At 40.8% G+C, this 11,746-nt stretch overlaps 1 protein-coding gene across 1 annotated transcript; it reads right to left on the bottom strand.

Annotated features, from left to right (window-relative positions):
- Positions 1-6,815: 6,815 nt before the first annotated feature.
- On the bottom strand, positions 6,816-10,712 carry LOC149614002 (uncharacterized). Its single transcript, XM_089858072.1, has 2 exons — positions 8,694-10,712; positions 6,816-8,621 (listed from the first exon to the last, which is right to left on the bottom strand). Exons 1-2 carry the CDS (start codon positions 10,710-10,712, stop codon positions 6,816-6,818), a joined length of 3,825 nt encoding a protein of 1,274 aa, XP_089714198.1.
- Between the last annotated feature and the right edge of the window lie 1,034 nt (positions 10,713-11,746).

The following is an 11,746-nucleotide window of genomic DNA, read 5'->3' as shown; positions in this document are numbered from 1 at the left end:
TCACTCGCGTTTTCCGTTCGTATCACACTATTATAATTATAACAGAAGTAAAAAAAAAGTATTAATTTTAAAACCGTTAAAGGTAGCGTATCGAGGGGCTATTCACTTAAATTTTCTGTACGGTACGATGTGGTTACTATTACGGGCCCTTGGGTCGTCTTGTTGTACTTAATAGGTAAGGCCAACTGTAGGGATAACAATTGTTTAAAACTTTACTAGGACTGTTCACGAGCCGAGATGAGCGAGCTTTTTATAGCTCGGCTCAGCTCGAGTCGAAAAAATGAAGGCTTGGCTTGAAAATGATCGAGCCGAGCCGAGTTAGCTCGGTTAACAAATATATGTTTAACAAAAATTGCTACTACCAACGTAAGACTTGAGAACGACTACAAATTCTATCCCATGCTTAGGAGTGTAGTGGTTCAGTAAAACCGGCTCGGTAAAAAGTGAAGAAATAGTTATATGCTCACAGTTAGAGGCGAGAGAAAGCAAATTTAACCACGCTTCATTTCATATAAAAGTACAACGGAACGCTATTGTTGTAGAGAAGGACTAAAAGGAAAGCACTATTTCAGTGACTACACAGAAAGAAGTGTTTAGACTAAACACTTGTCTAAACACAAAAATGCAACCGATTTTTTTTCATGTTTAAAAACACTCATGTTTCAATAGGAATGGTATTTAGGTTTGCAACTGTATCGTTAACTTCTTACGACTATAGTATGCTTAATTAGTCATACGAAATAATTAGTCTCAACATAAATAACTAACTAGTTTATTGAGTGAACCGAGACGTGCTAACTACGCATCGCTACTGACGTTGCATCATCTTGTGCAATCGTGTTGTTTACATTTATAGAGATGTCAGCGCCATCTCTTTAACTTTGGTCCTTTAGGAGTGACCGCGAAATACAACATAATAATGTTACATCTTTCCTTTTTTTTTTGTTTTTATTGAACAAGTTATTGACCCACTGAAGGTGGTTAAAGCTACTGATTAATAAAAACTATAATGACAAATAAACTAAACAGAACAAAAAACGAAAGTTATCTCGATGTTTAAACTTGAACTAGAGATCAAGCCTGTGAGGGACCTTTCTGACCCGACTAGAACGGCGGACTGCAACAGGTGGACTGGACCCATGTGGCACTGTCGAAGGGGTAGTCGCTACTGGAACAGGAGTCGCAAAACGTGGACTAGCGTGTAATTGTTCGTTGGTGGGCGACGTTTCTGTTTTAACCACAGGTTTTACATCGTCCCCTGGGAGACCGGTTTCTTCTGTTCGTAGGATTTGATGTCTGTTACGCCTCAATATGGCGCCATCATCCAGTTGCAGTTTATAGGAACGGGGTGCGACCTGGTTAGGGACACGTCCTTTACGTACCCACGCCGTGTTATCCGGATTTTTAATTCGGATTATGTCGCCCTTCTTCAGTGGACGCAGATTTCTTCCCGTAGTTGGCTGCTTATGCTTCTGAACTGTTTCCCCACTTGCGGGAAGTTGACTACGGGTAAACGCGTTCGGAGAGAACGACCCATTAAGAGCTGGGCTGGTGATTTGCCATGGTCCAGAGGAGTGTTGCGGTAACTCAGAAGCCCGAGTTCATAATCGCAACCAGACTCCTGTGCTTTTTTCATGAGACGTTTGGCAATCTGGACCCCCTTTTCTGCTAATCCGTTTGATCTTGGGTAGTTAGGACTTGACTTGGTTGAGCGGAACCCATACTCTCTAGCAAACTGTCGAAACTCGTGAGAGTCAAAAGGCATGTTGTCGGATAACAACTCCTGAGGAATGCCGTGACGCGCAAAAATCTTTTTAAGACTCCTTATAACGGAACCAGCCGTGGTAGAGCCAAGTGCGTCAACTTCTATATAGTTTGAATACGCATCGTATACAACAATGTAGTTTTGTCCGTTTTGAGAGAAGAGGTCGGTTCCTACTCTTTCCCATGGTTGTTGAGGAACGTCGCGCATCGTGAGTGGTTCATGCGGAGGCGTATATTGTAGTGTATTGCAGGTAGCGCAAGACTTGCATTTGCGCTCTATGTCGGAATTCATATTCGGCCAATATACCGATTGACGTGCTCGTCGGCGACATTTCTCGATGCCCAGATGCCCGTCATGAATGAATTGAAGCATAGTTGGACGTAACCGTGTTGGTACGACGATCCGATGTCCCTTGAGGACTAAGCCATCCACTTCCGTGAGGTCAGACTGAACAGAACCATAAGCCGCTGTTACGTCACAACTAGAATTCCAACCGGTACGCATTAAGACTTTGAGGCGGGTCAAGACTGGGTCTTTCGCTGTCTCGCTTCTGAGTTGGTCTACTAACTCGTTTGTAACCGGCAAGAGCTTGACTATCGAGCTTACGTGTACTTGGGTTGCATCATGCCACTCCCGATCTGCTGGCTGACAAGGTAGGGTAGCTCGGGATAAAGCATCGGCGACGATTAGGTCTTTACCCGGCTTGTACTCCATTTTGTACTGGTATTTGGTCAGTGAGAAGAACAATCTTTGCAAACGAGGAGGGATGTCCGCTAGTGGTCGTTTAGACATCGCTAACAGGGGTTTGTGGTCGGTCTCGAGCACGACGTCCTTTCCATATATGTAATTATGAAATATCTTGCACCCAAACACTAGACCCAAGCTCTCCTTCTCTATCTGGGCATATCTGGTTTCTGCGTCTGTCAGAGCCCGAGATGCATAAGCCACTGGCTTCCATTGTTCTCCATGCTGTTGTAGGAGGACTGCCCCTAGACCATGTTGGGATGCGTCTGTTGAGACCTTAGTTTTTCTGGAGAGGTCGTAGTACTGGAGGACGGGGTCACTCATCAGTATCGTCTGAATCCGTTTCCACTCTGTGTCATGTTCTGCGGCCCATTGTGGCTCTTGATCGTGCTTCAGAAACGATCGTAAATGTACGGTATGGGCTGACAAATTTGGAACAAATTTGCCCACATAGTTTACGACACCCAACGCCCGTTGTACTTCGGCCCTGGTCCGAGGAGTAGGCATGCTTGCTATGGCCTCGACTTTATTTGGATCCGGGCGCATTCCTTCTTTGGATATGATCTCACCCATATAGGTTACGGTAGTCGCTCGGAAAATGCATTTATCAGGGTTGAGAGTAGCATTGGCAGCTTCTAATGTGGCTAAAGCATTATGCAGGTTGTGATCATGTTCTTCTAGAGTTTTACCCCAGACCAAGACATCATCATGTATAGGTCTTGCTCCTTTCACCGGTTCCAACACTTGGCGGAAGGCTTTGAAGAATATTTCCGGGGCAGAGGCTATGCCAAAGGGCATCCGTCTAAAACAATAGCGCCCAAAAGGAGTATTGAAAGTGGTGAGTAACTCACTTTCCTTGTCCAATGGTATCTGGTAGAATCCAGATGCTGCGTCTAACTTCGAAAAGTAGGCGGCACCGGACAGCTCTGCCTCTATTTCCTCCTTCGTTGGAATAGGGTAATGTTCTCGACAAATGTGCTCATTTAAGCGCTGCGGGTCTAGGCAGATTCTTAAACGGTTGTCGGAGGTGGCTCCTTGGCCTTTTTTCTTTCCCTTCTCGATGATCACTAACGGACTGACCCACTCGGTGGGCTCGTCGACCTTTCTGATGATATACTGACTCTCTAAGCTATCCAACTCTTGCTTGAGTCGTTCCTTCATTGCAAACGGTATTCGTCTTGGGGGAGTAATAACCGGTATGGCATCTGGGGTAAGCTTGATTTTACAAGTTGTAGGTAAACATCCTATGCCCGTGAATAACTTGCCATACTGGGCCAGTAGGTTTCTTTTGAACTCTGCATCAGGAATGTGAGCTTTTTTGTCTACCGTTTCCACCTTATCAAAACTTCTACTAGGGTTTACTAACCCCAGAGTGGTGCAGGTGCGTAGTCCCAGAATTGGTTTGTTATTATCTGGTCCAATCACAAGCTTTGTTAAAACTCGGATGGTACCCACTTGGATAGGTAAACGAATGACGCCGTACGTTGGAATTATCTCTCCCATATAACTTGTAACTGTCTTCTTGTACTCCGTAGTCTGCGGTCTTGGATCGAGCTGTTTATAGTAGCTGAGAGGAAGCAGATTGGTTTGTGCACCCGTATCGACTTTAAACGGAACCATTACGTTCCCCACTAGGCCCTGTATTGTCCAATCGCGAATACCTGCAGATTCATCCAAGTGATAAACTCCTGACACTGATGATGTATCGACGGTAACCGCATTTACTTCTGTCGTACCCAAAATGTACTCATCGCTGTCACTGTCAACGCTGGTGACGATATTGACTGAGTGGTTCTCCCGTTTGGCTTGACGACAAGCTCGTGCATAATGGTTCTTACCCTGGCAGTAAGAACATATTTGACCATAAGCCGAACATTTGTTTCGTTCGTGTGTGCCTAGACACCGATAACACGAGTTTTTCGCAGAACGTGGAACTTGCTGGGGCGGCCTGACTAGCATAGGTGCCTTTTGCTGTGCCCCAGTCGGTTTAGGCTTGCTCTTTTGTTTCCGATGCTGGATTGTTTCTATGTACTCCTTATTAGGGTCATATGTTGCGACATTTTCGTATGAAGGCGTGGGTTCGAATCCCACTTCTGACACCATGTATCGTTAACTTCTTACGACTATAGTATGCTTAATTAGTCATACGAAATAATTAGTCTCAACATAAATAACTAACTAGTTTATTGAGTGAACCGAGACGTGCTAACTACGCATCGCTACTGACGTTGCATCATCTTGTGCAATCGTGTTGTTTACATTTATAGAGATGTCAGCGCCATCTCTTTAACTTTGGTCCTTTAGGAGTGACCGCGAAATACAACATAATAATGTTACATGCAACACCTTCTGTTTAGGTTCAAATCGTGTTGATCGTTTTTCATATCTAGCATTTAATTGTGTTTAAGGTGGTAGCATAAGTCTATTGTGTAAGGTCCCCATAAGTATGAGTCCCCAATTTGGTCCTATACTACCGGCATTGTACTCGTATTAACATTTTGAAAATTTGGCGGGTACGATAAAAGCGCCATCTATAATTCCTAGGCTGTTTGCTTACACCGGAAGTTAGGATAAGACATTCGACTTTTTCACCAATTGGGGAATGGCGGCGGGTACCGTTTACATTGCTGTTTATTTGGTAAAATCATGTCACATACTTTAAATATAACGGCGGAGACAAATAAAAGCGGTCATTGTCACCTTTACGCGGAGGATTAAGTTAAGTTACAAAATGAAAACAAGCTACACTTTTAGTTTACTGACTGAAGTAATGGATCTGGCAGTCTTTCTTGATAAGACTTTAAATGGCAAGGCTTAGGTTCAGATTGAACATCTTTAACCTTGTTAAGAAGATAATCTAATAGTAACACTAGATACTTCTCGTGCAAATTGTTTTCTACTAACCTTGAATACATTCTAATTAAATGCACTTCTGCATTTAAATACTACTTTACTTTAAGCTAATACGTTCCAGCTCCATTCCTGGCCGCCGCCATTTTTAAACCTGCCTACGCTTCAATCTTTAAGACTAAGACATGCGCAATAAGAAATTCGATAACGCCAGCTCCGCTTTGTGGTACCTCCAGAGTCCGACAGGGGGCGATGAAATTTCCATACCTGCTTCCTTCATTAGGGGCATTTGCTCTTGACTTAAATTGACTTTGTTTCTGACTTATAGGGACCTTCCATAATAGACTTATGGTGGTAGATGTCATGCTACTATATTATAATGCTTAGTATCAAGACATGTTTAGACGATTGTATGGCTAGTTCTAAAACATGTTTAGACGATTATATGCCGAGTTCTAAAACATGTTTGGACAATTATATGCCGAGTTCTAAAACAAGTTTAGACGATTATATGCCTAGTTCTAAAGCATTTTTAGGCCTAGTTCTTGAACATGCATTTTGACGGTTATATACTTAGTTCTGAAACATGTTTTGACGATTATATACGTAGTTCTGAATCATGTTTTGACGATTATATACCTAGTTCTGAAACATGTTTTTTAGGTTTATATGTTTAGGTTTTAAAAACATTTGCTAGTGTAATCCGATTTTTTAATTATCGCCGATTTTATATTTTTTCTATTTATTTTGTACTCTTGGGAGAGACTTTAATTCTTAGTAGATCGCCCGACTGAAAAAGCTTACTACTTATTTTTCTATCTTTTATTTCTTTTAGTTTAGGTGGAATGACATTATTTCCGCTGATATTTTAAGTTTTTAACATTTTCTTTATTTTTGGATGACCCTTCCCTTTCGAGTCAGGAGAGAGAGAGAGCCAAGCCAAAGATTTTCTTTCGAAAACCAGTGGTTTTGTACAGTTTATTTTTTGTGATAGAAAAGGTGAGATAAGGGGTTTCTTTAACCTCCACCACTCTCTGGCTTCGGTTTTACAAATTTTTTTTTAGGGGTGGCCTTAGCAGAGAGGTCTTAGTGCATACAAATAAAAAAGAAGGGGGTAAATTTTGGCCTGAGCCACTGAAATTTTTGTTGAAACCCAGTGACGTAGGTATACCTGTTTTTTATTTCTTTTTTAACAATTTTGTCCAAGAGGGTACCAGTTTTGGGGTCTTATATATATTTTACAAAAAAAAGGGGGGGGGGACTTTTACGCTTTTATTTGAGTATTTTTATTTGTAATTTTAATTTTAATAATGGGAATTTGATATGAAATTAATGGGAGTATTTACACTCCCCCGGGTAATACGTATGTCTTACAATACAGATTCAATTTTTTTTTTATATACAATGATTACATGATATTGAACATTCAAATTTTAAAATTTTTAATTATTTTTTTTTAATCAAACCTATTTATTTCTAAGGCGTACAGCAGCTGAATGGGCCTTCTAATGATATTGTTTCCTACTTTAACCCAACAAGCTCTTATTTCCCCATCTCTTCCTAACATGACTTCCGTCACTACTCCTAATTTCCACATATGTTTAGGAATTTTTTCTTCATGCACAAGCATGACGTCGCCTATTTTGACTTTTTCTTTGTTTTTAGCTAGATAGATGTGGTGAGCGTTTCTGAGTTCCAAAAGATATTCCTGTCGCCATCTTTTCCATAGCCTTTCCATTAACGCGTTTCTGTGTTTTAATCTTCTAGCAAAGTCCGTTTGACTTGCGGGGAGTTGTCCTGTAGGTGGTAATTGTGGTGGCAGGCAACTTATTCTTTTTCCAATAAGAAATTGTGAGGGCGACAGAGGCTCGGGCTCGTTTGCGTCATTATAAAGGTATGTCACGGGCCTCGAGTTTATTACGCCTTCGGTTTCAAGAAGTACGGTTTCCATCTCTTGGTACGTAAGGGCTGCCTTTCCCAGTACTTTTCTCAGTATAAGCTTCGTCGTTTTTACCATTCTTTCGTAAAATCCACCAGCCCAAGGGGCTTTTTCCACTATTGACTTCCACTGAATTCTTTTGTTCGCAAAAAATTGCTTAAGTTGATCGTCATTAATTTTGTCCCACATGATATCTAAATCTGATTTTGCGCGTTTAAAGGTCTTGGCATTATCAGAATAGATAATGGATGGTACACCTCGTCTAGAAATAGCTCTTCTCAATGCCATCAGGAATTCGTAGGTACTTAGGGATGGAACTAATTCCAGGTGTAACGCTCTTGTTGTAGCGCAGGTGTACAGGCAGATATATGCCTTCTCTGTGGTATTTCCCATTTTTACTAGAAGTGGGCCCGCGAAGTCTATTCCGACAACAGTGAACGGTTCCGATTGCGTAATTCGGTCTTTTGGTAGCAGCCCAGTAGGGGCAGTGGCTGGCTTAGCCGCGTACCTTTTGCATTTGGTGCAATTTCTGACAATAGTTCTGGCTAATTGACGTCCGGCAATCACCCAGTATTTTTCTCTTGCTTGTGAAGCGGTAGCTTGTATACCAGAGTGAAGAACTTCCTCGTGACATCTTTGCATTAATTTTCGTGAAAGCTCTTGGTTTTTATTTAAAATAACTGGATGCTTTGATTCAAAACTGAAGTCCGACTCTTCTAGGCGGCCGCCAACGCACAAAAGGCCATCTTGATTTAGCATTGGTTTAAGTGTTAGAATGGGAGATGTTTTCGGAATGTCTCGTTTTTCTTTTAGCGCATTAATTTCATTAAAATAGTCTTCTTTTTGGACGTCTTTAATCAATTTATTTTCGGCGTTGAGTAATTCTTCGGTTGAAATTGGGCCCGTAATCATTTCTTTATTTTTAGCTTTCTTAGCCACGCGGTATAGGTAGGCTATTATTCTCAGCGCTTTGTTGAGATTGCTGTATTTATTTAAGTCTACGACTCGTTGAAATCCAACAGGTTCTTCAATTTTCACAGCTAGAACCACTTTCCTTCTTTCCTCATCTACTTCTTGGTAATTTACTTCTGGGAACGGTACAGTGGGCCATTCAGATTTTTCCTTTGAAAGCCAAGACGGTCCCTCGAACCACGCCTTGTTTTCCGTCAATTCCCGTGGAGTGGACCCCCTAGTAGGTAGGTCCGCGGGGTTTTGTTTTCCAGGACAGAAGTTCCAACTTTCTGGTCTAATTAATTTTTGAATGTCCACAATGCGATTTTGCACAAATGGTTTCCATATTTTTGAGGATCCTTTAATCGAGGCCTTTGCGATGGTGGAATCCGTCCACATATTTATTTTTATTTCTTCTTTAAAGATAGTTTTTACGTTGTTTACTAGTTTGGCGCCTAGCAAACATCCCATAAGTTCCAATCGCGCTATCGATAGCTCCTTTTCCGCCTTCTTTGTTAATGGAACGACCCTCGTTTTCGCCGTGACGAAGGACACGCTAATTTTCCCGTCTTTGTGAACGGTTCTCAAGTATAGTACAGCCGCGTAAGCTTTTTTGCTAGCGTCGGTAAAGCAATGTATTTCTTTTTCCAAGCTTTCTTCTTTGCTAACTTCGTAGTAGCATCTGGGAATTTTTATTTCTTCGAGTTCATGTATTTCTTTTAGCCATTTTTGAAATTCAATGCCCAATTCTTCTGGTAAGAGTTCGTCCCATGATATCTTTTTCTTCCATAGTTCTTGAAAGACGAACTTCGCTCTTATTGTAAAGGGAGCAAGGATGCCCACAGGATCAAAGATTTGGGATACTATGCTTAACACGTATCGCTTGGTATTTTGATTAGCTTTAATGGCTATTAGAATTTCTTTTAATTCTATAGAGAGTTGGTCCGATTTCGGATCCCAGATTAGGCCTAATATTTTTTGTGTTTTAGGTTCTAAACTGTCCTCGAATTTTACGGTGGAATTAGCGTCTTCCTTTTCTTTTTTCCAAATTTTTCTTAGGTCCTCGCTATTTGTATTCCATTTTCTTAGTGTCATGTTTGCATCTTTAAGAATTTCTGATGATTGCTTAACTAGGTTCCAAGCGCCTTGTACGTCATCTTTACCACTGGTTAGGTCGTCCACATAAAGATCCTGGCTCAGAGCTTCACACGTGTCGGGATATTTTTCGACATAATTTTGTACGTGAGTCTTTATAGTCGCAGCCAAAAGAAAAGGACTGGAAGTGATTCCAAAGGGAACCCGAGTCATTCGTAGTACCCTGAACTTCTTTTCATTTACTTTTCCGCCCTCCTCTTCTTTTGTCCATAGAAAACGAACGGAATCGCGATCTTCTTTAGCTAAACCGACCTGGAGAAAGGCCTTTTCTATATCTCCAGTGACGGCTATTCTATGGCCACGAAACTTGAGAATTAAGAGTAGTAAATCCGGATTCAGATTAGGGCCGCTATGCAAGCAATCGTTTAGAGAGGGAGCCCCTTGTATATGGGAGGAACCGTCCATCACGACTCTAAACTTGGTGGTCGTGCTATCTGGCCTCGTTACACCCTGGTGCGGGAGGTAATACGTTCCCTCTGGTTTATCTTCGGGTTTATCTACTTCTTCAACAATTCCCAAGTTAAGCTGGTTTTCCACGACCTCTTTGTATTTTTCGTAAAACTGGGGGTCTCGGTTGAACTTTTTGACGAGGTACTCCATTCTTTTGGTCGCCACGCCTAGGTTATCCGGCAGGCTGCTTTTACTTGTGATCCAGGGGAAATTAACCTGGTATCGCTGATCTTCAAACTTTATTTCCTTCTGGAAATTTTCGAAGATTTCCGTCCCGGTGGGATCTATTTCTTCATTTTCTTTCACACCCATTATATCCAACGACCAAAATGATTCCATTCTTTTTGATATTTCTTTTTCGGTTATGCTGACATTCATAACTCGGACAGCGTAGCTTCCCACTGCTAGATTTCCCATGTTCGCGGGACCTCCAATAGCCCAACCAAAAGTGGTTTCCACGGCAACCAAAGATTTTGAAAATCTCTCAATTTTGCCGGTTACAAACTCCCAATAGGTGTCTCCTCCAATTAGAATACCTATAGAATTATCGGGTGATATTGCTAAGTCGGATTGATCCGCGAGTGGTAGATTCTTGATTCTCATTTGTTCTTTGATATTTTCGCATCTGGATAACTGGAAGGCTTCACAGATGTAGGGTACTTCCAAGGCAAGAATTTCCACAGCGTCGCCGGTTTTGTAAGCGTTTTCCAAGGTTAACTTGACGATATTTCTCGTGGCCGTAGTGGGCTCTTGATTGCCAAAGTTGTTAATTTCCACGGTAGATTCGCCAACTACCGGCAGGTTTAATTTTTTAGCGATATCTTCAGTGACAAAGCTGGCTTGACTACCTTGATCCATTAAACACCTGACCACGGTTCCCGTTTGGGTTTGAGGGTTTTTTGTTAGCGCTTGCCACCGAGTTTACCGTAACTTCTGTTTTATCTACTTCTGTGTTTTCATTTTTCTTGATAGTTTTCTTGTTAACTTCATTTTTCTCGCAGAGGGCGGCATTGTGTTTTCCCGCGCAAATTCGGCAACTATTATAGTGTGAGGGACATTCGCTCGTTTTGTGCCCGAATCGCGTGCTGCTAGTTTAAAACGAGGGGCTAGCCTCTTACGAAATATGGTGTACAAGCCTTAAGTAATATATTTCAATATTTCGAGAAATATCGTAATATTGAAAATTGTCGGAAATCTAGGGAAATAATGAGAAATATCGGAAATATAGGGAAATAATGAGAAATATCGGAAATATAGGGAAATAATGAGAAATATCGGAAATATAGGGAAATAATGAGAAATATCGGAAATATAGCGAAATAATGAGAAATATCGGAAATATTGGGAAATTATGAGAAATATCGGAAATATTGGGAAATTATGAGAAATATCGGAAATATTGGGAAATAATGAGAAATATCGGAAATATAGGGAAATAATGAGAAATATTTGAAATACGAAGGAATAATAGAAATACGAAGGAATAATGGAAATATTGGAAATTTAAAGGTAGTATCGTGAAAATATTGGAAATTTTAGGAGAAATATCGGGAAATAAAAAAATACTAAAATAATAGAAATACTGAGAAATATTAGAAATACGAAGGAATAACGGAAATATTGGAAATTTAAAGGAAATATAGTGAAAATATTGTAAATTTTAGGAGAAATATCGGGAAATAAAGAAATACAAAAATAATAGAAATAAATCGGAAATATTTGGAAATAAGAAATCTGGTGTACATTTTTTGGGGAAGTGAGTAGCCCCTCGGTTTAAAACTGCAACTTGACCACATTTATAGACATGTTAAGGCCTGCAAATGTGATGGAAAAGTAGAAATCCAGATGCCAATTTAAAACTGTAATTTGACCACATTTATAGACATGTAACA

This window comes from Phalangium opilio, unplaced genomic scaffold (genome assembly GCF_054372755.1).
Source record: "Phalangium opilio isolate 3A_F unplaced genomic scaffold, DU_Popi_V2 ptg000230l_1, whole genome shotgun sequence".
Lineage (NCBI taxonomy): Eukaryota > Metazoa > Arthropoda > Arachnida > Opiliones > Phalangiidae > Phalangium > Phalangium opilio.
The sequence above is the reverse complement of the archived record's forward strand: the minus strand, read 5'-3'. Positions and strand labels throughout refer to the sequence as shown.

Bases quoted from the DNA above. Each gene is read 5' to 3' on its own strand.
- LOC149614002 (XM_089858072.1), bottom strand. From the start codon at position 10,712: ATGGATCAAGGTAGTCAAGCCAGCTTTGTCACTGAAGATATCGCTAAA. The intron at 8,622-8,693 runs GTAAACAACGTA...ACCATCGCAAAG, and splicing joins GTTTGCTAGGCGCCAAACTA to GCCTCGATTAAAGGATCCTC.